The sequence below is a fragment of the Cygnus olor genome, chromosome 7, assembly GCF_009769625.2.
Source record: "Cygnus olor isolate bCygOlo1 chromosome 7, bCygOlo1.pri.v2, whole genome shotgun sequence".
Classification (NCBI taxonomy): Eukaryota; Metazoa; Chordata; class Aves; order Anseriformes; family Anatidae; genus Cygnus; species Cygnus olor.
The window spans coordinates 12,855,496-12,883,476 of NC_049175.1; the positions used below are offsets into that span (position 1 = coordinate 12,855,496).

The 27,981-nt window shown below is 49.9% G+C and overlaps 1 protein-coding gene across 11 annotated transcripts in view; it reads left to right on the top strand.

The window, feature by feature from the left end:
* COL13A1 (collagen type XIII alpha 1 chain) overlaps positions 1-27,981 on the top strand; it is a 103,108-nt gene that overhangs the window by 17,322 nt on the left and 57,805 nt on the right. For all 11 annotated transcript variants that reach the window (XM_040564545.1, XM_040564554.1, XM_040564546.1 and 8 more), the window contains 3 exons: positions 4,102-4,171; positions 24,073-24,080; positions 26,681-26,707. In XM_040564545.1, coding sequence (XP_040420479.1) covers positions 4,102-4,171; positions 24,073-24,080; positions 26,681-26,707 — 105 coding nt within the window. The remainder of the gene's footprint in view (positions 1-4,101; positions 4,172-24,072; positions 24,081-26,680; positions 26,708-27,981) is intronic.

The window sequence follows — 27,981 nt, forward strand, 5'->3', positions numbered from 1 at the left end:
AAGAAGAAAATAAGGTCCTTTCCCATGCTGGGTAACATTTGGTACTGGTTTGCCGGCCAAAAGCTTGGCAGGGTGGAGAGCACGATGGATTTAGCCCTGCTGTAAGGGGGGAAAAAAAGAATTTGTGTGTTTTTAGGGGGAGAAGTTGTGTGTGGGTAAAACAAAAGCAGGTATCCTGTGTAAAGCCTGGGGGATGATCTGCTGCCCTTCTGCACAATGGTGGGTGTGCGTGGCCTCTCAGGCTTGTGTCAGAGGTATTCCTCAAGTTTCTAGTGATACTAAAGAGGCTGAGGGGCTCTGCCGTGAATGAGGAGGGAGTTTTGGTCACCACTGCTGTCCCAGTAGTCTCATTTCCTTGGGACACTCTCCTTTCATAAACAAGCAAAGGAGGAACACCTGAAAACTCCCTTTCCCTCCCCACTTAAAGCTTTTTTCTTCCTTTTCTTCTCCGTTTACTTAAATACCTTGAGAACCACACTGCGCAATTCCATTTCCCAGGCACAAGCAAGTTTACCCTAAGCATCCCCTGCCTTGCCCTTTGGGGTGGAAAACACTAAGCTAAACCTGTGAGATTTCTTCTATTTTCCCTTCCTATTCCTCTGATAGCGAAGTCCCATTTCCTCACAGCTGCCTGCAGTCCTTGAACCTGGATGGCGTTACTTCCCAACTCTTTTGCTCCCTTCAGGAGAGCTTGCTGCTTGCTTTTGCACTATGCCACGTAGCCCTGAGGTTCCAGGAGCTGGGCCTTTAAGAAAAAACAGCAGAACTGGAGATAAAACAATTAGAGTTAACAAAACCAACAGCCCTTGAAATCCTCCTGATGGTTGTAATAGATTATCTATTTGAGACATGTTTCTTTTAGCTGTTGGAGATAGTGGTGGGAAATGATTTCACCTCCCCGGGTGACTGCAAACAACTGTGTCTGCTAAAGAGCTATTAATCTGCCCCCTTTGAAGAAGTGCCCTCTCTTTCACCTAATCTCAAGTGCCCATGCAAAACAAGCACTTGCAAGGTTTAGGAGGCCACAGCCACGGTCCTTTAATGCCAGAAGAGGTTCCGCTTTCGCTGCTCTGTCCACCCGAGCCAGCCCTTTGCTCTCACTAGTGGTGAGTTAACAAGACCCAGGGGAGAAGCCTGTGCTAGTGGCTTTATTGCCCATTTCCAGCTCGTCCAGGCCCTGCCGGTCCTGCCCTCTTGCAGACAGGGCTTTTCCTTTGCACTTAGCAGTGTGTGATGGCTCCCTAAGTCCACAGAGGCACGCGGTCCGTTTGTAGGAGCTGGTCAGCCACTGGCAAAGGCTCTTTAAGACCCTTTCACATGCGTAGGGGGATGGTGCAGCCATTATGTCACTGGAAAACATGACGGGTAAGAGCAAGCAGGCTATGCAGACAGCCTGGCCTTTCATATAGGAAAGGTTTTTGGAATCTCTGCATAGGCAAGAGGGAGACAGTGGCTGCTCTGATGTCTTCCAGGTGAAAAAGCAGACCCCAGATCTCAGAAAGGAGGTGCACCATATTTCCAAAGTCCTTTTATTTCTGCTTACAAAGTCAGCCTTGCCATAACATGACTGTTTTTCTGTTGCCTGGAAAAGACCAGTTTCAGAGGAAAGCCTTTTCTTTCTGCTCTCTTGAGCAAATCCAGCTTCTCGTGTTGGACTGGGCGGTATTTCGCACAGTGGTAATGAGGGAAGCAGAAACCTCCAGGAATTCATTTTGTTTCACCATCTCAACCCAAAGCTGACCTGAGGTCTCCAGAAGCCAAAGATTTTTTCTGTTGCTGTCAGTGTTTGATAGACTCTGCAGGAAGCTGAAATCCAGGTGCTCCTAAATTCCTGGCAGGTTTTGCCTCCCACCAAAGAGCAGCGATCCCATGGCAGCACTGCCCTTTGCACTTGCAGGGTTTGTGGAGCTGCTGGGCTCTGGGGAGCCACCTGGATGGCCAGGGATGGGGAAAAATACCCAGCCCTGGTGAGCGCCTGATGAATGCATGGTACCGGTGTCTGGGGCTGTGTGCCCAGCCCTGCCCAGCAGCACCCCTCCATCCCTCCCACAGGGCCCTGTTTTCCTTGAGCAGCTTCCACATCCCTGACCCTGCAGATAAAGTTGTGGGGAAATGCTATCGTTCTTGTTCCTCTCCCGGTCGTGCTTGAATTCTGCTGGGTCATTGCTTCCCCTCATAAGTCCGGTTATGCAGTTCTTCTCCATGCACGCCAGCAGAGCGATGCAGCTGAGGCTTCTTGCAGCAAGCCCTTGGTGTCTCTGTCTTTAGTGGGGTGGGATCTGTTGCACGTTTCCTCACAGTTTTTTACCCTATAAAAAGGGCCCTGCTGTGGGCAGGGTGTCGGACCCTCGCTCGTTAGGAAATGACTTCCTGCCCCTGTCTGTGTCAGCCATCAACTCTTCCCTTATAAACACAAATACTGTGCTAAGCCCAGTTCCCAAATACGGGAATGCCACCCAGATGTGGCAGTCTCGCGTTCCAACGTTTTGGTTGGCACGTGTGTAGATGGAAATAGGGACGTGTATGTCTACATACCAGGGAGTATCCAAATAAAGGCTCCACTGTCCTACTTGTGCCCATGTTTGACCATTAGCACGACGCGTTCAAAGCCAGACAGTGCTGCAGAACAGAGGCATGCCATCTGGGGTGGCAGCTAGATGGGAGCGTGCCCAAATGCCAAGATTCATGCATCTGTGCTTTTAGAGTGGGAGGGCAAATGCAGATAAAATGCTGTATGGGAACTGGCAACTCTCCTGATGTGAAACCCTCTCCCCACCATGATATCAAATTAACCCACTATCAAAACATTTCAGTCTACAATGCAATAAAAAAGGCTGGTCATATTCCATTTCTGGTCAGTTGCAACAACCCCTTTTGATTTTGACTTGCAATGAGGAAGCCAGTGCTTTCAAAGTGAAAAATAGAAGTGTTCCAGCCAGTTCTGCCTTTCCTCGTTCCAGGCAGAAACGTGCCTTTTTTCCCTCTATAAAAGAAATGATCCCCAAACCGATGCGTTCCTTCTTGCAGGAAGATGCTTGTTTACTTGTGAAAATCAAGTCAATGCTTTATTATCCTGGGCATGGGCTTCTTTTAAGCCCAGCATAAGACTGCTTATTTCTAAATGTCAGCCGTGGATATGAAGTAGATTGGACGATAAGGTGCAACTGGAATTGCACGGTTAGCCGGGGAGAGGGAGGGTCTCTGTGGCATGACAGCCTGGTGGCTCAGTCTTCTCAAATGAGTTCAAATCATTAACCAAGAGTGGTTCACAGGCATTAATCAATAACTTATTTGGATTGATTTGCATTTTCTTCACTAAATTGGTTATTTTAATAATGTCCATGAAGGGGTAGTGTGGATGCTGTCCCCAAAATGTGTTTTGCTCAGAATATGGGTTGATTTTATTGACGTTTCCAGAGAGGGAAGATACCATGGCCTTGGGTGGCTCTGTCACATCGAAGAGATGCACAGAGGGGTTGCAGAGCAAGAGGCCAACACACCAGCACCAGTAGAAATACTGATTCATTGGAAACGAGCATTCTGACATGATTCCACCTTGTGCAAGTGCTCAGCGGGTTTGATTTCATTCTGCACTAGAGTAACATTAAACTTCAAAGCCCCTGATAATTTCATGAAAAGTCATTGCTGTTTTCAGACCACTTTCAGCTGTAATTTTCCAGTGCAGCCCTTCTGTCTCTCCAGGTGTCTCTGTGAGTGAGACACCTGGAGGAGTGTCAGAGGGAAAAGTACCTGCTTTGGTTCTCGTTTTTTGTTTTTTTTTTTTGTTTGCTGAGTGGGTCTTCTGAGAAATGCAGCTTTCTCATGAGGACACAGTCCCCACTGATGGCTCTTGATTTTGTAATGCCTGTCAGGAGGACCACATTTGGAGGCCATTACGAAACTCCCTTAGCCTGCTTCCAATCAAACCCTGCATTTCTAGTTAAAGACTATGAACTTGAATGCCTCTCTTCGTTCCCAAGCTAGTCTGCTGTGTCTTTCCCATATTTGCTTGGGCATGTCCCCCCAGTCCCACTTTTCCAAGAATTTGAGGCTTTGGGTTTCAGCAGTAACTAACGACTCCTTTTTAATTTTCCATGACAGAAATTAAAGTTTCACTTGCCAAGACATCGAGAAGTTCGAGACACACACCAGAGATGCAACTGCCCGGCAGGTAAGGATCTGCGGCGGCTGGCACCTTGGAGGGTTCCTTTTGTCATTTTTTGTCTACTTCTCATTGAAGGCTTTTTCAGAACCACATGATATGAATGCAAATGTATATGAATGTAAAGTTATGCATTCCTGCGTAACAATGTGCTCTGAGTATAGCAAATGAATATGGGCAAGCGTATAACAAGATGGGTACATAAATATTGATTCTGTGTATGACATAAACAGTAGGAAAACCAGTCATCCACGTAGACATCAAGATAGTTGGGGGGAAGATGCATCAAGAAGGGCAAATGCTCTCATTAGCTTTAGATATCAGCACTGACGTGGGCAGAATGGCTTTAGGAGATACATCTTTCTGATTAATTTGAGAAGGGTTTGAGACACGTAGGCTAGGCCGAACACCAAAGCTGAACAGCTAAATTTTGGTGAGCCAAAATGCCTCTGGGGTGAGGAGATTTGAATTCCTTGGCGTTGTACAACTATCTGAGGCATGTTGCAGAATAACAACCTTCTCTTAGAAGCGGCCATCTATCGGGGGGGTTGAATGAAGCGGTCACTGAAGGTCCCACTCATATAATGTACAGAAATCTTATGGGATTGCTTAATTGCATTATGTTTTTAATCATGCTAATATCAAAAGGCTCTTTGAGACACATCTTCTGAAGTGGTTTCAATACAATAAGTGACAAATTGCTATGGAAAAAACATTTGTGAATGGCATTTCATTCCATTACAATGAATCATGCAGCCTTTCTCATTGTCTTCTGATACATTTGACTGTGTAGAAGAAATAGAAAAGTGCTGGCTACCCCTCACATCCAGAGGCACTGGAGTTTTGGAAGAGTTTGAACGTGTATAACCAAACTGAGTAGCTGAAGCTCATCTTGAAAAGAAAGGGGCAGGGAAAGTTGTGTCTGGTTAAGTGCCTAAGCATGGCATTTCCATTTTCTGTGGTTTCTTTCTTGGTTCTCTTGGTGCTCAACATGAAGCCTTTTGCAGTTTGGCGGTGGGGGTATCAAAGCGTATTTAAGTATGGTCATCTGTTGGACAGCAGTGGAAAAAATGATGAAAGGGTCTGACTTTGCTATGACTAATGTTTTCTCATACTTGGTGTGTTTAGGCCTTTGTACAGATGTAGGAGGTACAGTCTAAAGTTTTAGTCTACAGACTAAAATGGGTTGGTAAGGTGGCTTGTGAAAGCAAGACATAAAGCCCTACAGGTTTTTGATGGAATAGAAGTAAAATCTAGGATCCAGACTTGCAGAACATTGGAAAATGTGTGATTTGATATGTCCAAATCAGGACTGTTGGACTTTCTTTTTAGTCCTTTGAACAACAGGAACCATTTGGTTTAAATTTAAAAGACAGCACAAATGAAATGTCTTCTCCACTTCTCCAAAGATAGATCAAAACTAAGTTCAACTGTTTTTAAATTTAACCTTTTCCCTTCAATGAGAACACAAATCATAGCACTACTCCATTTTCAAGTTCCTGCCTAGACTTGACTTATAAATGCCATAAAACCACAGGAATGAATATCCTCCTGGTGTTTCTGAGCCAGTTTGGAGAAGGAAACGTAGAACTTGAATGCAGAACAGGAAGAAGCAGATTCACTGATCTGAGAGGCCATCTGAGTGTGACCGCCTGCACCATGTGTGTGATAGATGTATAACCCAAGCATTTCAGCATCGAGGTCCTCACACTTGGTTACAGATACCCACATCCCTTGTGAAGCCATGACAGCGGTTGGTGCTGGGTTTCTTATAGCCCTTAGTTACCTGCTCATTTCATTAAGCTCATAGTATTTCTGAAGGTCAGCTTTGATTTGGGAGGACAGTAAATGCTCCATAAAGATTCCGGCTTCCTTGTTACCTGTCAAACTTGCCTGTCCTCATCAAATATTCTGTGGCCACAGAAGCTGTTTGTAAAAATCCACACGCCCCCCTGCCAAATTTTGCTTGAGGGAAAGGAAGCTATGGTCCAAAGGCGAAGTTGTGTCAGGTGAAGCCTGGATTGGCTTTGAGCAGCACAGAATCGAAGGCACCTTTGGCCAGCGGTTGTCTCATCTTAGGCACTTTGCTGCGGGGTGTTTCCCTGCGGTCTCCAGGCTGATGCAATGCAGGCCACCTGAAACCACTGTTGTGCTGTTTCAGCATGGTCTCTTGTCCCGAGGCCGAGACCTCGGGAATCCTTTTCCCCAATGCATTTTTTCCCCTGTGTCCAAAATGCCCTGAGGAGCAGACAATGTGACCCTTGCGGGACACCGAGGTATTCAGAAGCATGGAGAAGCGTCAAGATGTTGCAAGACTTGGCGCATGCCTATTGCTTCTCACCGGCCCACTCCACCGCCTGTAAACAAGCACACATCATGTTCCCCACCGAAAATAAATGTTTATCAGAAATGACATTTCAGTACATCCCTAGTTGTGAGCCAGGTCCCTGCATGGCAAAGAAGGGAAAAGGAAGACAAGTTCATCTGCTGACCTGTTCAGTACGGATGTGGAGGTCCTGGGCAAGGTCACCCATTGCCAGAGCTTCAGGACAAGACGGTTTGTGGGCGTAAAAGCTTTGGAAAAACTGGGAATAGTGGAGCAAGAAGGCTGTGAAGCGTGTGACTGTGCCGTGGCTATCTGAGTGCACACGATAAGGACTGTAAGAATAACATGGTCAGGAAAACAGCGCAGCTGTATTTATAGCAAGTGATAAGGAAATATATGTTTCCTTCAGCTGGGAAGCTGGTACTTCAGATCACTTGGGCTGGGGCTAGGCGTGACTACCTGTGAGTGAGATGTTGTTCCACAGCATTGTGGTTTTTCAAGCTCAGAGGTCACAGTGGGCTTCTCCAGCAGTGTCCAAGTGGGGAGGACATGCCCATCGATCTTAGCACAACCTGCCTGGGTTAACTAATGACTCAGTTCCCTTCATCTGATAGGTATTCCATGAGATTGTCTCCCAGACTGATCTGGGACAGCTTTGTGCAGGTTGGGAAAGGGCCCAGAAGCAGCAGTGCCTGCACCCAGCTGCTCACCACCTCCAGACCTTGCCCTGCAGCAGGGCCACATGCAGGCAGGGAGCTCAGCACTGGGTTTGAACAGAGGTTGTTTCACACTGGGGTGATGCCTGGGGTGTTTCGCTGGGGCTGAGCGGGTGCTGGTGCGACCACGGGCCTGATTTCTGAGAGAGCTTCCCCTCGTAGCTTTTGCTGAGATGAGGGAAGTGTTTCTTTTCTGTGTGGGATTTGGACTTGGCTGAGAGCTGAGGAGAACTACCTGAGTTCTGGAGGAGCCTCTCGTGGCCATCTGACCTCCCTTGATTTCTGCCATGTAATAACAGAACCCTGCAAGAGAAAAGCATTGTATTTCAGGTTGATAGAGTGAAACCCTAAGCCTTACGGCTCTGATCCAGACCCAGTTGCAGATCCAGACCCCGTCTGCCTGGACAGTCTCAAACAGCCAGGGACTACCACCAAAACCCCCCTCCCTCTGCCTTTCTGGCAGAGGTGGGCTCCTGAATATTTTATATACTGTGACTCTTTATTAGACCTTTCCCATCTTCCCCTCTTCAGCTCCGATTTTCACAGTCCCCACATGGTTGTTTTTCACTCTGCTGGCTCTCTGCTCCAGTCTTCGATATCCCTTAAAAAGAAAAAAAGAAAAAGTCTGGCTCCGTTCCCTCTGCCTCCGCACTGCTTGTTTTGGTCCGGTTTCTCCTTGGGCAGGTTGGGAGCCCGCAGTGCTGGAGGCGGTCAGCTGTGCGAGCAGGGAAGTGGCTCGGAGGGATGCCCAATGGCTTTTCCATCCCTCCTAGGGGCAGAGGAGGGAGCTGGGCCGGGGGAGGAGGTGGCTCTGGCCCCATGGGCTCCTGGGGACGGGTGGTCAGGAGGAGGTTGCTCAACCCCGCCGCAACTTGATGCACCTTCTGCTGTTACAGGGGTTTGGGGTGGGCATATGGGGCAGCTGCGAGGATTTTGGTGTTGGCTATGGACTGGGGTCTTGTGCACACCTTTGGGTCTTTGCGAGGGAGCACTTCTTGGGCATTTCTTCTCACACAAACCCTCATGCATGTTCCCCCATCTGCCCCAGCCCCTTGGCTGCTCTCTTCAGCTCCGACTGACCATACAGAAATACTAGCAGGAGCCACCACAACCCACATATATGGCTGCTTTTTACCTTTGTGTAGGGTGGCCGGTGAGAGCAGCGGTGAGGTGGAGGCCCCGTTTACGCCATGGGGCTTTTGGTGATGCAGTGTGCCTGCTCAATCCGAGCATCCTGCTCACCCCTGGAGGAAGCAAGCAAGAAATGTCGCGGGGCCACAGCAGGGCCTTGGCTCCTGCCCAGGATGTGTCACCCAGTGCCGGCAAGGCCAGCTGGCAGGAGGCAGCAGGATTTCCCACGTCCCGACCCCTGCCTGGCCCGGCAGGCAGCCGGCAGAGGGAGGAAACGTCGGGAAGGGCACGACCAGGGCTGGTGGGTGGACGGGGGTGGCGGGGATGTGGACAGCCCCGCAGGGCAGCGTGGGCTGAGCCTGTCCCTGCAGCACCCACGTTTCTCCCTTGAGATTCCTGTCTCCTCCCCATACTCCTCTGGGCAGATGAGCCAAAAAGGAGAGCGGTGACCAAATACCGCTTGCTCCCGCTCCATACACAAGCCAGGGTACTCCAGTTCTTGCAGGTTTTCACGGCTTTTACGTTTTCTTGCTGTCGTTTTTAACTCTGCCTGTTTTTAGCTCGCTGGGACTGCTTGGGTTGATCTGAGGACACCTGTGAGATTAGAAGTCTGAAAGCATACAGACAAACTCAGGTGGAGGGGGCATTTGGCATCCCTGGCACAGGATGGGAAGGTTCTCCCCCGGTTATTTAAATGCCAGGGGACTGCGAGCTGGGCGGGTGGCCCTGGCTCAGAGCCCCAAGGAACGTGAGGCAGGAGTGCATAATGAAACACCCAGCCCTGTGGCCTCCTGTCAGGAGGTGTGTTCCAAGCGCTGTGTTTTTGTTTGACCCGTTTTCAGGATGGTAAGTCAGCACGCTTTTCTATGCTGACTACGCAAAGGATGTTCTGGGCTGCGTCACAACCTTTTTCTGCTTTGAAAGTGCCTAACCGTGGCTTTTTAACAACCTCTAAACAAAAAAAAAAAAAAAAAAAGAGAGAGGAGCTTTGTGAATTGCCTTTTTCCCTGAATGCACCAGCAATGCCCTTGCAGGCGTGCTGGCTGAAGAGCCCAGCTCCTGCCGGGCTGCTGTGGCCGAGCGTCCGGAGCAGCGCATCACTGCCTCAGAAGATGCCATTAGCTAGCATGGCATCCCCATGGTGCAGCACATCTGGAAGCAAAGTTGCAGCATAATCATTGCTTAAATGCTTGTGCTCTTTCTTCCCCCCCTTTTTAAGAATTCTCCCTGGGAATTCTATTATTCCCTGAAATTTAGCTGTGTTCCCCCATCCACATTTTTTTGGCCCTCTAGAGTATACACACACTTCAGCCTTGAAGGTTGCTCATGCGCCCTGGCCTGCTGGCTGTATTTTGGGTTGGGGTTTGTTTGGTTTAGACATACTGTTGTTTCATTTGTTTTGAAGATGCAAACCACACAATGAATTCCATGGATTCTGAGAGTAGTTATGAATAGATGGGGATGAACGATTCAGAAAAAAACAAACAAACAGTTTGTTTGGTTGGTTAACTCTCTTTCTCCAAACACGTAGGCAGCTGTGCTCTTACACAACTGCCTGGGGCAGATGGAGGATTCACCCCTCCTTGGCTTTTGTCACCTGGAGGTTGTTACCACGTCTGCTGCTGAGGGATGGTAATGGAGCAAGGATGCTCCTTATTCTCCTAAGCATCAACTCATCTGGCTTAGTCTGTGTTTGGGATTTAAGTTGGCTTTATTAAGGCTTATTTAAATGATTTCAGTGAACCTGCTGTTGTTGCCACAGTGCAGACTAGGAGGGCTCACAGGAGCCGTTAGTACAGCTGTGAGTGCTGCCCAGGCTGCAAAGCAACAGGAGGACAAGTGTACTCTGACGGTGCCGTCACACCGACGGTGTTGGAAGAGAACTTCCACCTTTCCCTCGGCATCCAACATTTGGCCACAAACAATCGATGCAGTCAAAAGGGAAGGTGCTGAGGCACAATGGCTCTGTGAGAGGACGGCTGTTTTATTTACGTCTGTCTGCTTGTTTGTATAATTCCCTCTTGCCATGTTTGGGCCTACCTCCTGGATGCCCCAGGGCTCCTCTCTCCACCCTCTACATTTTTATTTTTTTATTTATTTTTTGTTTGAACTGATTGGATGGTGGAAGAACATTTCCCTGGACCTACAAGAACTGCAGCAGGTCTTTTCTTCTGGAGGCCGAGCTCTCCCTAGGGGTGCAGACAGGTGAATATTCTTGTCTCAGTGTGCACAAGTCCTGGTGGCACAAACATTAACTTCAGTGGTGCTTATATGTTACATCCCAGACGTTATATCCCAGCCCCAGAAAAGCCTTGGCTGTTTGGTTCTGCTGTCCTCCATCTGAAAAAGGCAATAAGCTCCTCCCTGGACAAGGACATGGTGCAGAGAAAGATGTTGAGGATGAATCGCGCAGGAAGCACTAAGATTTTGGAGGGTGGAAAGGGAGCACAGCACTGCTGAGGAGCAAGTACCCCCATGGTGAGCTTCAGACTGGGGCACAGCCTGACACGGAAGGAAAGCATTTGCGGCCAGGCTGATTCATGAGAGGTAATGGTCCCACTCTGACCTTTACTGTCCTGGCCAGAGCACATCCAAGTAACGGGTCTGGTGGGGAACAGCACCCTGCACGCAGACTGGGGCCCAACAGGTTGCCTGCAGGGCACCCGCAATGCACGCAGAGGGCTGCAGCAGAGAGCTTCTGCATATTTGATGGGTTTGTGTACAGATGTTTGGTGGAAGTGTTTACACCATTGCGTGCCTGTGCTTACAATGTATATGGTACATATGGGCATAAATCAGCGCCGTGACAAAGCAAGGCAAAGACATCCCAGCTGGCTGGAGAAACCCGAAGAGCACATTGTGCTGCTACTGTACAGCAAGGGCTTTGATTCAGTGCGAGCGCGCTACCAGGATGGAGGGATTTTTCCCAGGCCTGGGCTGTGTGCACATGGCCGGGCTGGTTTGCGTCAGCCACTGACGCACGTCCGGGCCCCACGACGCGGGTCTCGCGTGTGCTGCCCATCCCGGCAGCTTTGCGGCGGCTGGAGGAATGAAGGTGAGTCGTGCTGGCCACCAGGCTTGACGGCAGGGCACTTGCACAAAGCATGGGCGCCCGCCAGCCTGCGAGGAGCACTGAAAATACCCGGGGCGGGCTAAGGGAGATGCTGCAGGCAGCAAGTTGCTTGCTCCAAAACCATCTGCAAGGGGACTTTGGCATTCATGTTAGCTGCTGCCGTGTGCTTGAGGGCCATGGGGAGGTACAAAGTGGGCTGCTGGTGGTGGGGATGGCTCTGCTCGGCCTCCCTGTGACTGGGCAGGGAGTGGGGTTTTGCAGCAGGGCTGCAAATGCCCAGGAGAAACCTTCTTCTCTGAGGTGTCAGTTTTCGGCGCAGTGATACTTGATTCCCTGTCTGCTCTTCCGGGCATCCGCCTGCATCTTCGCCTGCCACGGGGACCGAGGGCCAGGCTGATCCGCTGGTGCCCGAAGGGTGTCCCAGGGTGAGGATCAACAGGAAGAGCAGAGGGGCGGCTTTCCTCCCCCTGGATCAACTTTCAGCCCCTGTGCCAGCCTGGGGGCCGCAGGTACGGCCGCTAGGGCAGGGGGAGAAGTAGCGGTTTAAAAAGGAGAGGTTGCATCATGTGGGGCAGGCGGCTTTGGGAGGCAGAGCTGGTAGAGGCAGAAACCTCATCTGTTAAACACATACCGCCCGCCCCCCCCGCCGGGGAACATTCAATCCTCTCTTTGATGGACGTCCAAGAAAATACTTCTTCCACATCCTAAACTTGTTAGCACCAGTTAATCATCTTAACCTTCTTCCCCTCCGAACACACACTCCAATGAGTTTCCCATCGCTGGCAGCCGTTAAAGACACAGCGATGCTTTTCGCGCTGGCCTTTGGAGGTGAGAATACGGCCATTAATTATTAAACATCCCGGCTGTCCCCCAGGTGGGAGAGACAAAGCTCATGTCTTGTGGTGAAGCCACTTCAAAGTGACCATCCAGTGTGTTGCTTTGAGGGGATGCTCCTGACGCAGCTCCTCCTCTCCAGGAGCTGGACCAAGCTTCTTGATCAAGGTCCCGTGTTGGGCAAACTGCTGCAAACAACCCAGGACACCATTAAGGTGTTGAGGTGAGCGAAAAGCTTTTCAGCCCTACGGTGGAGGTCTCTCCTCTCAACTCCTGGAGAATGAGTGTAGGGAGTAGGTGAGCAGGACTGAAGGTGTGATGCTTGGTCCCAGCTCTTGCTGCTGCTGGTTGGTGGGGATGGCCACACATGGCACAGCTCCGTAGCGCTTTGCCCTCGCTCAGTTTCCCCCGTCCCAGCCCGTTCATAACCCCAGCTGAGGGGAGTGCAGGTCCCTCTTGCTCCTGTCCTCGCTGACAGGCTCACCATAGCTCGCACCCTGCTTTTCCTGGCATGTGTCTCTGCTCTGCTCTGCGCTTCCTCTCTGACATTCGTAAGCATTGTGAAACATAAGCACTGGAAAACATTTGCCTGCATTGGAGCACCGCTCCAATGCATCCCAGATTAACGTCACGAAATACCAGCAGCATGACAGTTGGAGGGCTGGAGAGGCACGCTCACGTGCGGGGTCTGTGCCCTGCTGCTGGTTTGGGGAAGGGGCTGTGGCATAACATGGTCTGCGTCTGTCTGCCCCACAGGGGCTGCAGGGTGCCCTGTTAACCCCCTGGCTATCAGGTCCTGCTAACTGGGCCTCCCCACTTCATTTCATCTGGCTGTTTCTTCCCTTTCCCATCTGGAAACCCCTTCGTTGCATTTCTCTGCACTTCCCCCAAGCCAGTTTGCCTTTCAGATATGGGAGAGGAGGCCCCCTGATGCATCCATCCCCTCTGTGATGCCCGCAGCTCTGGCAGGGCAGTGATGCGCCCTTTGATGCTGTCCCCCTCTTGCATCTGTGGGTGTGGGAGGCAGCCCCCTTGCACAGCCTCCCTGGACTGATTCACCCCCCAGCTCTCCCGAACGTGGCCGGGGAAATTCCTGCTCTGCTCTCTCGTCCTGTTCCAACCCGGCTGCCGAGGCTCACTGTCTGCTTCTTCCTCATGCAATGTCTTGGGCGAGCAGCATCGTGGCTGGACCGCGCAGGCGGGTGGTAATTAAATCAGTGTATTCCCCAAGGGGGGCGGCTGATTAACAGCACATTTTCCCCACGCTGGGGGGCTGAGACACACACGGGCAGTATCAATCCATCGCTTGCCTCACTCCTATCCCTTAGGATGTCTGGGTTTTTCTTTTTTTTCTTTCTTTCTTTTTTTCATCCTTTCTTTCAAAGAGAAGATGAAGATTATATCAGCCCAAGTGGAATCTGAACTGACAGGGCTTTGTGCGAGGGACTTGTTTATTATGATTCGGTATCGCTCCGGGCAGCGCGTGCGCTATGCTGGGACCACCCAGTGATCCCATCCACACCAGCTCCCCCCGCCGTGCGGACGGGCCAGCAGCAGGTAGAGGGGATGCTGGCTGTGCTTGGCTTTGGAAAGGGGGCTTTTGCAAGGCCAGACCCGGTTCTGGGATGCTGCTGGATTCCAGTGGTTCTTCTTTGCTTGTCCTCCTCCTATATCATCAGCTGCTGCTGTCCGAGGGAGGAGATGTTGCTGGAGGCAGTGGCAGCTGCTGGGAGTTGTGTGTTGGCCCTGTCCCTAACAGAGCTGAAGCACACAATGGGCTGGGATTTTTTTTTCCCTGTTGTAATTTATTTTCTTAAATATCAGCTCCTTTTAGAAAGATTTTGGCAGCAAAGTGGGAATAGTTATGTGACTCCAAAAGGCAGCCTATGGATTAACTACCCCTTAAACACTATTATATGCCAGATGAAAGAAGGATTGAATCCCAGAGTGCCCCACAGAGCTCATATGTCTGTGACACAGCCCTGGGCACAGCGAGGGAGGCAAGTCTCAGCCCTCTGCTTGCTGAAGAGCCATATACCTGGCCCTGACCTGTCCAAAACCTGGGGAGAGCTGTGGCATTGTGAGGCCCTGTTTGGCATCCCCGGTGCAATGCAATTTAGTGTGGGGTTAAAAATAGAAAGAGAAGTGGAAAGAAGTGATGAAATGTCATGCATTCATCTCTAGCCTTGTATTTCTGTTTACTGCCAGTTCACGTGCGTGGTGATCTCTTGCTCATGGATAGCCTGTGTGCCTGTAGCAAATGTTTTTTCTGTGGAAACAGGGGAGACGGGGGTTGTTGGCTGTGGCTCATGACTTCCTCTTTCCCTGAATTTCAAAGGCATCCTGGCTTGCCTCCCGTGCTTTGTCATTGCATTAACCTGACTTTTAATGGGAAGGGGTCCTGGAGTTGCTTGGGAAGGTGTCGGGAAGTGACTCCCAGGTCCTTTAGGAAGGGGAGCCATATATATAGCTTGATTCTTGGATCAAGGGCTGGTGTGGGGCAAGCACTGTCCCTGGCCTTGTGTGACTCGATGCACTTTCAGCCATCCCCTCTTTTTCCAGGGGGGTTTCTCCAAGTGCCTTCCCCAGCAGCAAACTGCTGTAGACCTTGGTCCTTGCTCCTCCTCTTTAATCTTTTTCTTTCTAGAGCAGTGAGGGCTTGCTGTTGTGGGAGGACTCCGAGCTCTTTGGCACCATCTGAGCAGCCCCACTGATTTTTTTTGCCAGGTGTGCATCCCTTTAGTGTGTGCATACCACCAACCCCTGGTACTTCAGAGAGGTTTCTCTCTAAATGTAATGCCCTTTGTCCTTCCTTATGCCCTCAGGGCATTTCCTTGAAGCTGAGAGGAAGAGCTTTTTAGTGCCTAGTTTCTAAAATGAGTTGGTTTTCCTCCAAGTAATTTTTCCTCTATTCTAGGGGGAAAACCTCTCTTTTCCATCTTCATTGCTCCCTCTTTTCTTCTTGAGATTATTAGGAGATCTCTCACTACCTTAAAGAGTAGTGACCTGTATAGGTAAATAAGAAGAATCTTTTCGCCTCCAACAAGATGGAGTTTCTGACAAGTATATGCAGCAATGAAACCTGTGCAAAATTACTCATTGAGTCAGATCCACAAACGTGAGAAGACGAGAGAATACAGGTGTTTTCCAGACTGTGCTCAGCAGGGCAGCAGCAGTTGCTTGGGATTATTTTTTGCTTTTCCAGTCCTATTGCTCTCTTTATAGCGTGCACAGTGCAGAGCATCTGGTTTGGGCACCGGAGGCGTCGGGGAAGGGATCTGCCTGTCAGTTCATCCTAGGTAAGGAAAGTCGTGAATCCTCTTACTGCTGTTAGGCAGCACGGGTTGTCTCCATCTGTGCGTGTAGCCCCAGCCTGGCTCCCTCCAGGCAGAGCCCTGTGCAGGGGTAGGAGCCAAGCTAAGCAAGCCTCTCGGTGTTTGAGACGTGCTAAGAAAGCATCAGCTAGATTTAGATGAATGAACGAGTACCCTCCTCTTCCTGTGCAATAAAACATGCTGTGCAAACCCACTTGGGCTCAGAAACCCCATCGCATTTTTCCTTTTAAAAGGACTAGCATCAACCCTGCTCTCCTCCACATGCTCTGTTTGGAAACAAGGCAGCACATCAGGAAAGAGCCTGAAGGAAGAATTTATGGTGTCTCTAATTAGCCAGTTTGTTCCATCCTTGAAGAAGAGGATAACGAGCGACAGGGATGCATTGCCGGCCTCTGGAGGAAGAACGCTGTGGCTAGGCTTATGTCCAACTGCTGATAGGGTAATTAGTGGTAACTGGGAGCGATCAATCATCTCGGGTGGAAAAACGTCTCGGTTAAAGGAAAGACCCTCCCAAACATTTTCATAACTCAAAAGGGTGTGAGACAAGGTCTGGAAGACAGCACTGGCAGTCCACGAGGTATTTGAGGAAGGAGTCTATTAAAAGATGAATCGAACACAATGGTCTTTTGTTCCTCCCCGAGTAGGTGACAGAATTTGCTGGTACAAAAGTTGCAAAATATTTTGGAAGGGGGAAGGAAGAAGAAAAAAGCAGATGGAAGAGAGGGAAGAATAACAAGAATTAGGGAAAAAAAGTAACAATTAGTGCACCATATATTAAAATGAACAGCTAATTGCAAAAATGGCGTAGGAAGAAAATGAATCTATGCAATCTGACAAGTAAAATGTATCATTTGCATTTTAAGTACATGATCGGAGAATGGATTTAAATAATTATTAGCTGCAGTAAGCTCCAAATTTCTACTGTTCCCAGACAACCACATTATGAGAGAGATTGTAATTTTCAGCAGGAAGTAAAAGTGCAGTGGATTTTGTTTTTCTCTTTACCCAGCCATGATTTACTTTGGCCAATTTTTCCCTGTGGTTCTTTTCTAATTCTGCAGCTCTCTGGGGAGTAGGACTTGTACAGGGCCTGACCAAGCACCGAAGAAGCAGTCAGCTCCTCAGTGGAGGAATTTCAGACGACTGCTGAATAACCAGTTGCAGTTTTCAATCCAGGTTTGGATCTCCAGAGCTTTCAGACACAATCTACCATATTTCTGGTGCGAAATAGGATGTGATGGAGGATGTGAAGTGGGGGCTGCAGAAAGACAATCAAACATCTACTCTGCCAAGGGTAGGATTTTATTGGAGTGGTAGCCTTTTGCACTTGCATGGGTGTCTTCAGACTATGAGTTGTGAGGTACTCATGTCCAGGTCTTTGAGGTGGACTTCAAAAGTACAGTAGGAGCAAGAGAATTAATGTGTAGGACCCCTGGGGAAGGAGCTGAAGAGACTCAGCAGTCTGGCAGGGAACCGCTGTTAAAGGTGTGAGCTAAAACCATCCCAATACAAAGGGTAGAGGAAGGGATCAACTAAAGAAAATCACAAACTGCTCAGTGAGCTCGTTTCAAGACAGAAGAATGTAAAGCTGGAAGAATTTGAAATTAGCAGATATGCAAGATGAAAATTTGAAAGCCTAGGGTGAGGTAGGATGATCGAGGACACCAAGAAAATGTTGAAGAAGTTGAGTGAAAAGGAAACCTTCCTCAGTGGAGCAGGAGAGTGGGTCCCACTGGACACCAAGCACCTGAGCTTCTTACAGAAACACTGCAAGAAACCTCCAAACCTCTGAGGTCTCATGGAGGACAAGCGATGTTTTGGAAGAAAAAGGCAAGGCAGACGTGGTGACAGGGGGCGTCAGTTTCCCTGTGTGATTAAGACCCTGTGGATAAGGTACGTGGACACCATTTCTTCTGCCTTTACCAAGTCATCTGCCATTGATGCAGGGAGCAAGCTGATGGAATGACCAGCGACCCAGAAAACAAGGCTGCTGCAGAGAGACTGGAAAAATTAGGTTTTATTTAGTCTAAAGACAAGAGAAGACTGGGGTGGGGAACAGGAGAGCAGGCTTAAAACATGTAAAAGTTGACCACAAAGAGGAGAGAAATAGAAAAAGGCTGTTCTTCAAGTCTGCTATGCATCAGGGAGGTCATCAATTGCTTTAAACAGCAACACTGAAAATTTTGGGTAGCCTCTAAGAAAGATAATAAATAGGGCCTTATGAATCAGGGCAGGAGTATTCCCTGGACTGGATCATGAGGTAAGAGTGTGGAGTCTCCAGCCCCAGATGACAGCAACAGGTTAGAGAAATATTTGCCCACGTGGGTTAGGTAGAGGCCTTTTTCCTTTGGTTGCTTTGAAGATGTTCCCTCCTTGATTTCGTGTCCCTCTCCCACCCTGGGAATCCTTTCATCTCTGCTTGTTTTGCTCAGGGGAGGAAGGAGGGGAAGAGAAAGGGGACAGCCGAGAGCTGTGGTTTTCAGCTGGCGGTTCGCAGGAGCCCAGGGGCACGCAAGCTCTGGCAGAAGTTGGTGGCACAGCAAGCCTGCTGCCATCTGCTTTCAACATTTTCAATCCAGGGGTCCGCACCACTACTGGAAAACCCCAAGGGGGCCTCCAGATCCCGAGCGAGAAACCCCACTGGGTGAGCTGACCCCGGGGGCCCTTCCCAGCCCTGATTTTTCCACTTTCTGTGGTGCTAAGTGCTTCAGCATGGCAGGGACAAACGCGATTGTTCACTGCTTGGAAAGAGCTTGTTGACCCGTGGATGCCTGCCCGAAATGAGCATTGTTCTGCCCTGTCCATCCCAACATCTCTCCCAGCGGTGCCCGAGGTGCCGCGATCGTCTCAGGTGCAGCCAGCGCCGTGTGGGCTGCCTGCTCTTGGCCCTTTCCCACCCTTTGTTTTCATGAGGGGCTCTCCCACATGTCTGTCAGAATATTTGTTTGTCTGCTGCTGATCCCTCACCTGCGAGCACTTTAATCTGGCCGATGGTTATGCCTCTACAGGTTCTGGAGGCTCAAGTGGCTTCTGTTGCACTTTTAGGCACTTCTTGAAACAAGTGGATGCTCAGAGGTGCAGCTTGTGTCTTAACTTCACTATTGGACCCAACCTTCTAGTTTCGAGACTGCTGTTTAATCACCATAATTTCTCCATGAGAAATTAAAAGCTTCTTGTTGCTCGCTTTGGACAAGGCTTCCCATGGACTTCTCTCTGGGTCTGTGCTTGATGGCTCCTCCTCGGGTGGTGCTGGTGGTGCACGGGGATGCTCAGAGTGCCTGAGCAGTGACTTTTGTCCCCAGCAGCTGCTGAAATCAACTGCTGAGGCTCAGTGATGTCATGGGTTTGATTTCAGAGGCGAGCTTGAGTGACGGGCGTAACCTGGTGCCGCGGCTTAGCGTTGGTCGCATTTTTTGGCAGTGAAATCCTGAGAGCCTCTTTGCTGCCCAGCATTGCTGTGAGCCTTTGAAGAACCTCCTGCCGTGCCGCATGGCTGTAGCGGGGAGGGGGCTGTTTTGGGGACAGGGCGCCTGGCCTTCCTGAGGGGTTGGTGCTCTCTGGAGGGAACTGTACTCCCAGATTGCTGACACCGCCTGAAGCAACACTTCTGGAGGCTGTGCTTTGGGAAGTCACTGCTGTTAATTATTTTTTCCTTATTATTTTGAAGATTGCAGTTGTCTTTAACTTAGAACTAAGACTGTTGTATTATGGCAAGTATTTCCCATTGTCACCTGGCAGGCGCATGGCATTTTTGCCTCATCATTTGCAGCTCTCTGAGTTAATGCTCCCTCCACCTCCTTTTGAATCATTTGGCCCCTGATGGAGGTAGGGGAGATGTTTCCAGAAGACTATGAGGAACCCTGGGCTTCAAAACTGCAGCGTGGCCAGTCTTTGAAAAAGGCAAACCCCCCATCTGGGCTCCACACACCCCGCTGGGGTCTGCCTGCTCTGAAACGGGGGAGCACCACGCCACAAATGAGGGGCTCCCTCTGCCACCCAAGGCGACATTGTGCACGGGCTGCTGACATTTCAATCAGCCTTTCATAACTAATTGCCTGGCCCACAGCTATCTTGTTATCAATTAACAGTCCTGAATGTCAGGAAGTAACTGTATCTCTCTAACGCGCTAAGGCTGCCTTCTGGCTCTGGGAAATGGCTGGATTTCCTCACAGGGATGGATTACATGTTTACATCTCGCCTCCTGCTGCTGTGTGTAGTGAGATGAGATCCAAGGAAGTGATGGCAATGTCTTTATGTCCCCTCCCTACCCTCCTTGTGTCATTTGTGCCATGGAGCAGGAAAAAAAATGCTTTGTATGTGGGTTTTTGGAGCAGGCACCCACGCTGTGGACACTGGTGTGCCTGGCTCCAAGAAGTCAGGGGGGAAAAAAATTAAGCAGCAGCATTTAAGAGTGTTTTAAACAGCCACTTTTCCAGATGTTGGGAAATGCCCTTAAATGGCTGGGATGGTTTCAATGATCCTATCAGTTCCGAGATCATTGCTGGGGGATATCTCTGCCATCAGCAGAAGGTCTCACACCATGCTGACCCGCTCTCATACTGTCCAGCTTTTAAGTTGTGATATGCTGGGACATGGGACTTTCCAGATTAGGATAAATATGACCCTCTTACAAAACTAAGCATCCCCTCTTCTGGGCCCGAAGAGGCCACAGCTCAGAGGGTGGCTTTTTATCTCTTTGTGTGGCTGAGGGAAAAGGGGTCATTGCGGTTCTGTTTTTGATAGTCACTGTTTGAGCTGGCCACAGGGAAGGGCGAGGGAGCAGAGGGCTCTGTGGCATGGGGATCCCATTGTTTGCAGGTGTGCCCGCTCAGTAGGTGCAATAAGGTGAGTTCATCCTCCCTGCAGACCACGGCTGCTCATTTTACCCACTTGGTCTACAGGAAAGCAGAGCTTCTTTAAAGAGAGTTTCTATCTGCACAAAAACCAGCACAGCAGAGAAGGGACAGTGCAGATGGTGCTAATTTCCAGAGGCCACATGTTTGGAGGGACCCCGGGTACCCCCACAAGAATCCTTTGTTTTCCTAATGTTCCTTTTCAAAGGTGCTCTGGAGGTCTCCTCTTTGCAGGAGGCTGTTGCTTCCTCCCACTCGTCCACTCTCGACACGTTTCTCCGTCCCCTCCCTCCGTCCCCCGCTGCTCGCCGAGCGCCGCAGCTGGATAAACAGCGATCGCAATCGCTTACAGCCCTCCAGTGCCTTTCAGCGAGAGTGCCGGCATGGAGAGACGCTTCCTGAGCCACCCGTCACGGGCAGGAGGTCATGCTGCAGCCTGCATGCCAGCACCCACGTCACTCTGGCCCCACCGAGGTGGGCTTCAAAACACACAGGGTCTGGAGGAGCTAACTGCAAGCATGTGAGCTCCCTGTTCTCCACTGGGCTTGGAAATTTGGTCATCTGGGAGCTCTGGGTCTGTCTGCTGGCAGGGCTGAGCTATGAAAGAGGCTTAGAAGTGTTCGTTGCAGCTTTGGTCCCTGCTCTGCCAACTTTTTGCCTTTCTTTGCTGGCTGTCTATGAAAAGGGGATCTAGCTGATCTCCTATGCAGCATCGCTTCTGGCTCACCCCAAAAGAGCCTGCTAGAAGCAGGGAAGAGGAGAGCTGTGATTTGCACTCATGGCTGTCAAGGCTGTTGGTTCTGGTTGTCTGGGGAGTCCTTGGGAGTCCACCACCACTGAGACCTGTCCTGTTTGGGGGCGGTCAGGCCTCTTTATGTGCTGCTCCTCCAAACTGGCCAGGACTGCAGGAGCCTGGGGGCACGTGGGAGAACCTGCAGCGGTGTTGCGGTGACTGCTGCAGTTCACCTTGCTTTCTCCAAGGGCTCCATGCAGCCTGGTCACCTGGTAGGAGCAGCACAGCCAACCTGGGGAGCTCTGCCAGGCTTTGCCCAGATGTTAAAAGGCTCTTGCTTGAGCTTGCAGGTCTGCTTGCTCAATTTATGAGATCACCACTGTCCCTGGCGCAAAACAGGGCGGCTCTGCCTTACCCCTGACCAGGGGCCAGCCCAGTGCTGCCTGGGAGAGGCTGGCTCAGCCCAGCTGCTGATGGCGGGAGCAGAGGCACGAGGGTCCCCTCCCTCCCCTGCCCGCTCTTTCCTCTAATGTGCGTTAAATTACTCGTTGTTATATTACAGGCTGAGCCTCTTTAGAAGCTCTGCTTGGCCTTCTCGTTAATCACCGTGACAGAACATGACAAATCCACTTTGCTGAAGCATTATTTCACTTTGTAAAATCCCCAGCGCTTTGTGACAGCTCATCCAGCAGCACATCCTCCCTCCCCGCTGTCCTCGGGACATCTTCCCTCCTCCTCCCCAGGCCCTTGCGAGGCAACGGTGACTTCAGAAGTGGCTGCGCCCGAGGGCTTCGCTTTCTCCTGGGTCACACCAATGGTCCCGACATTTGAAGCCCAGTCCATGGATGGTCTCTACCACTGGAGTTACTGCAGCCAAGACCGTGTCCCTGCCGCCCACTGGTGTGTGTTTACACAAGACTGTGCAGCCCCCCTTCTCGCAACCATTAATTTTATAGAGGGCATATAACAAAGATGGGCCTCCAGTATGCCTCCGGCCTTTGATCTGCGTGGGGTGCACAGCCTGACGGGCCCGGGGCTGCCGGCACCGCTGATTTACTCAGCTCTGTGGACACAGCTTCTGGAGCAGACACAAGCTTGTGTTTTCTCTCAGCAATACTGCACTACCGTTGCTGGCTGTGCTGCTGTCTGGCCACGTTTGGTGTGGAAGGGCAGGGATAGCTCAGGATTTACTTGCTGTTAATTTTTTCTTGCAGTGTTAGCTAAGCAGTTTGGTTCGTGCAACCCATGAGTGCCCCAGAGCCTTGCAGACAGGTAGGCGGGTTATTAAGGGTCTGTAGTGTTGCTAATGGAAATAAAGTCCGTGTATTGGCAGGCTGCAAGCAATGACCTTGTGACAGGGTGCTCGCTCCGAAACAGAATCTCTCCAAAATAGTTCTCTCACAGAACTTCATTGTCATCCAAGCCAGAGTCAGAAAACTCTGTTGTTTTTTTCCTCCCAGTCTGGCATAAATTGGGATTCCTGAATCTGCGGCTGACCTTGCTCTCCGAAACAAACTCTCTGATCAGAAATCCTTTTGTTGTTTAGACTTGACACACTGGGTAGGACAGTGCTGGTGCTGGTGGCAGCCCCACTGAGCTCCAATCCTAAATTTGGGTAGAGTTGTTTGTTTTGGGTTCTTGAGCCTTCTGGCTCAGCTCTGTTGGTTACCAGCAAGGTGCTAAACTTTTTATTCTGTTTTAACTGAAAGATACCCTTTTTCAATCAGCCAAGAAGAAAGCTGAGCACAAGGCTAAGAACAGCATTTGACAGTGCAGTTTTAGGTCACCAGAGCTTGATAGCCAAACTGTTTGCCGGCGTCACGCTAAGTGGGATATTTCCAGCACAGAGAATGTTTGTTCATCTGAAGTCTTCTGTTTCTGTCATGGACATTCAGCCAGGGGCATTTTCAGGATGAGGACGTACTCTGCAGGTGCTTGCCATGACATCTGCCCCCCACACAGAGGAGAGGTTGCTGCCTGTTATCTGTCAGATCGCCTGTTATACTGCTTAGTCTTACTTCTTGGCACTTTACATGGAGGAGAAAAAAAAAGGGAAGAGAGTGTCTAGAAAGTATGGAAAATGTAGAAACCCCTGACAGTTGTATTGTGTGTCTCGCTTCTCTCACAGAGAGGAAACCACAAAATGGTGAGTTCAGGGGTTTCTTTCCACACACAATATCTGTCAGGATTTTGAGGAAATTTCTGGGATCCGATGAAAGAAGTGTGCTGTTCGAGCCCTGATATATACCGTGCAACGGTTCTGTACAGGCGAGGTGCAGTGCTTCGGTGAGGTGAGGCGAAGTTTTTAGGGGATCTCTTCCAAGAGGGCAGGTTGGCTTCTACGGGAACAGAGGCAGAAGCAAGAAGGAAAACGAGGATGTACTGAAGGAAAAAAGCACCCAACATGTTTAATAGCTGCACTTTCCTCATTAACCTTTCCATGCCTTTGCAGGACCACGGATGCTGATGGCAGATGCATCTTTGCAACGCAGGGGCTCCCACCTCCCCACATTTAGCTTTCTTGACCCTGAGTGGAGGGTGGGATGTGAGGGGGAGTCACACAAGTAACGAGTACCCTGTGCTCAGCGGTGTCACGCTCAGGGAGTGCCCTCAGTGTGCCAGGGGACCAACAGTGAACGTGACAGTGCCGGGAGCCTGACTGGCACAGTCTTCCCAACACAGGGTGTTCTGGGGCTGCCCTGCACTCGTGGTGACTGGCAAGTAATGCTGCTAATTGTGGGGATGCCTTAATTAAAGAGCATAGAGGTGGTAAGTGTGTGTCAGGAAATGGAAGCAGCATCAGGATCAGTCCCCCAGAATGATAACAATATGTTTATCTAGCCATCCTCCTTAGGATTTATTGTAGTAATAAAGTTAATTGTTTTTCTTTTTCTTCTTCTCTGTTTCAGGTCCACCTGTAAGTACCGAACCTCTGTGGTTTTACAAGCTGTTGACACAGTTTGCGGGGCATGAACTGGCAAAGTCTCCTGTCTGTGGTGTCCTTTGCAGTCTGGGCGCCCCGGGATCTCACAAACAGCAAGTACTGCGGGTGCTCAGGACCCGCGTTGGGGTGGGATTCCTCTCGTCCGTGTCACAACTTCCGAGGGCGAGACAGAGGGATTGCAGGGATGGGGACAAAGCAAACGCGAGGGGCTCAGATATCCACGTGTTAGCAGTTGGCCCTGCATACCCCAGGGGGATCGGCTGCATGTGCTTTGCATGCACTGGATGCCACACGCTGAACGAGACATGTTTGTGAAAAAAGGAAAGATAGATCGCAAACACATGGCGTGAGCTGAGCTGTAGGGACTTGCTCCATGCTACTCACCCGGGCTTGCGGAACTGTTGGGCCTTCAAGTATAGCTGCATAACTATCAATTTCAGAGGAAAAATTGTGTTGACAGCTTCCTTTTCAAATGTTAGCTAATGCAAAACCTCAGCGCAGACGATTTAGGCTTCAGGAAAATAGCTAGGTTATTGCAGAAGTTTTCTTACAGCTATTAAGAGACCCACAGTGAATCAGAAGAAGCAATGTAAGGAATGAGGCCATGTATCAATATCTCTCAGGATTATAAAGAAATGCTATATTGTCTGTAGCACGGTCCTTCCAGAGGAAATGGTTTATATTCATGTACAATAGAGTAACTATACTTGGTTTCTATGAAGGAACATGAGAAGTTAAACATACGGTAGTCATCTTTTGTCTGTTCATGCAAAAATGTCTTAAACAGTTTGCAGATGACGTTCTGAGGAGAAGTAGTTGCTGCACAACCTATTTTCCCCTTTCATCAAGTCAAAATGCTGTAGACTGAACTCCTACAGATATATGAGCACAGCCCGATTTAACGACAACAATCTTCCAAAAAGTTGCACCTTCCAGGCCAGAAGGTCTGAAAGCATTTTACAGCTGGAAGCCCTGATCCGTGCAAACCTTTAGCAATCATTTATCCCAGAGGCTTTCAGGACTGGCCACTGAAGTGAATGTATTTCAGCGTTAGCCTGTGGTTTCTGGGGGGATATCGCATCTCCAGAGGGGGCTGCAGGCGGAGCCCCAGGCAGGCACACGTTGGTGCTAAAGGGATGTGGCACAGCATTGGTAGTGGAGTTGGCACTATATTATTATATTGCTGCTGAGAGAAAGCAGTAGGTCAATGCAGACGTCTCCTGGGGAGCAGTCTGTGCCTTTGCAGGGCGAGGAAGACGCACACTCCAGGCTTTTTTTGCAGCAATAAGGGTTAGAAACTTAATATCATAATGAAAGATTGAAGTCTGGCAGAAACACATGGGACCACCGGAGAAGTGCTGACAATATGTGCTACCGTATCCTGGCTTATTGTGACCCCTGAACCTGTCTCCGCATGCAGACTTTGAGGACAGGCCGCGAGGAATGCTCCAGCCAATGGAAATAACAAGAGGAAGTCAGGCAGACCGAGCGTCTTTAGCCAAAGTGGAATTTGTCTTGGGCTAACAGCACCCTCGTCTAGTTCAGGACCTCTGGGTTTCCAAGGGGCTGGCGAGCAAGACCAGCTCAATTGCCGTGAGCAGAAGTTCACCACTGAAGAGTCGAGCAGAGTCCTCCACATTGCTGTAGGAAGTACTTTTTCCCTGTGTGCTTCTCATGATTAAAATCGGATGGAAACCCAAGCTTATGAGCAACCCACTGGGGCTCCTGCCTGGCTGGCTGTCGTATGTGTTCTAGATAGCGACCCCAAAGTGCTGACGACCTCTCGTCTCTCTCCCAGGTTTCTTTCCCAGCTCGCAGAAGACAAGATGCCAGGTGGTAGGGCTCAGCCCCTGGTGCCAGTGTTGGCTGGGCAGAAGTACACCTCAGAACCGCACTGAGCCCAGCCTGTAGTCTTGGCCAGCTGGGGGAAGAGCCAAGGAAAAAGATGAGCAACACTCCTGGGAGCAAAAGGAGCCTCCACGCTCTCCTCTTGCCCAACAGATGCTCCCACCGTTATCCTCGAAGTCAATCAAGGCTTTGGTGAAGGCAAGGGCAACCTGCAGTCATGCAAGAAATTTGGTAAGATTGGGACTAAAAAGGGGCGAAGGAAGGAAATGATGAAATCATGCAATAGGCCTGAGGTTCCCGGACTCTTTCGCTGTCTGGACCACATCCGAAGGAAAAGATCCTCTCACGGACATTTTCCCTCCCATTTCTGAACATGCAACATTTCTGTGGCAACTACAGCAATTCCATACATGAAAAATTAATATTTAGCAGATGGAAACTAAGGAAGAAAGTCAGAGCCCTGTAATTAGCTTGTTCTCCATGGACTTGCAGATACCTTCGGAGCCCGTGTGGAGAGCTGTGGGTAGAGCCATGCTGAAAGGAGAGAAAACTTTACAAACAGGAGATTAGGAAACCCAAGCAATCAGAGCTGATGGTCAACAAGCTGTGGAGAGATTTTTAACTATTCTGTTTCCTAAACACTTGCTTGTGATTTCTTCTCTTTATGAAGACCTCCATTCAGATTTTCAAGCTAACTTTCACTTTTTCTGCACATTTTGTTTCAGGGTCCTACAGGAAGACCAGGGCTTCCGGTAAATACTCCATTCTTTCTTTTTTGTTCTCTCTCTCTGTCTGGCAGTAATTCCATCTCCAGGGTTTGCAAGCAGGGAGAAGGTAGAGGTCTCACACAGCAAACCTGTTGCAGAAGAATAGCATGTTGCAGACAGGACATGGCTTGTAACAGGTCAGGGACCGCAAGAGCTTTGTAGGACCGGACTTAAGGGTAGTATAGTCCTTAGGAGCCTTCCCACATTTGGGAAACACGCTGCTTCTGAAGATGCCTTTATCAGTGTGAAGGCCCAGTTGAAGAGGTGCAGTGTGCTGTATTCTTGCTGATGGGGCTTGGTAATTGCGGCAGGATTTGTAAGACCTAAGTCACTCTGGTACAAATGTGAAAGTCCATAATAACTGTATCTGCATCTGTGATGGTCATGATCAGGGAAGGAGCACAGATTTTGGGGTCACAGCAGCATGCTTCTGTGGTAGTGGCTCCCTGTGGCAGGGCTGCTGCTCACCTGGTGACTGCAGCAGCTGTAACGGGCAGTGTCCCCACGAATGAAATGCCAACTGTGCTGCTGGCTTCCCCCTAGCTCAGGACAGAGGCTGCTCCTTGCTTTTCGTGCTCCTCTAGCTCCAACACGGGAGCTGCAGGCAGCTTTGCTGGGGATTTGTAACTGACCTACATGGTATTGTCCACCCATAAGTGCTCTTTCCTGGCTCCCTGTCACAGCCAACCTTTCCTCATAAACATCTGGCATTTATTTGCTGTCCTACCGGGAGCTCCCCCTTTCATTAAGGTTGCTCAGAGGGCTGTAACGCTGCACAGTCACATACCAGACATGGTGCAGTCACGTACCACTCCGGCATCAGGTACTCGCTGGAGACCAGATGCAGCTCAGCCCCGACCTCGGGCTCTTCCTGCTCAGGCACCGGCCACAGCAGAGCCACCAGAAATAAAATCAGCTTTTACCTCGAACCATGAGGGATCTCAGCTCAGGAGGAAAGCAGCTTTTAAAGGGCTGAAAGCCTAGGAAAACTCACCACTCTGCTCTCCAGCGGCCGCTGAGTAATCCCAGGGCAAGACGCTGACACCAGGAGTTTTGCTCTCTGCTGACACGCAGAGATAGGCAAATATTAGCTGGACTGGGAGCCCGCGTAAAACCCTAGATGAAAGCAGTTTCCCATCATCTACGAAAATTAAAATCAAGCAGCTGCTTAGTGTTTTGTCCATCTGCAAGGGATGTTCTTGCAAAGCAGCTACTGCTTTTCAGTTTGTCCAAACATGACCTGTGTGGAAAGAAATGTA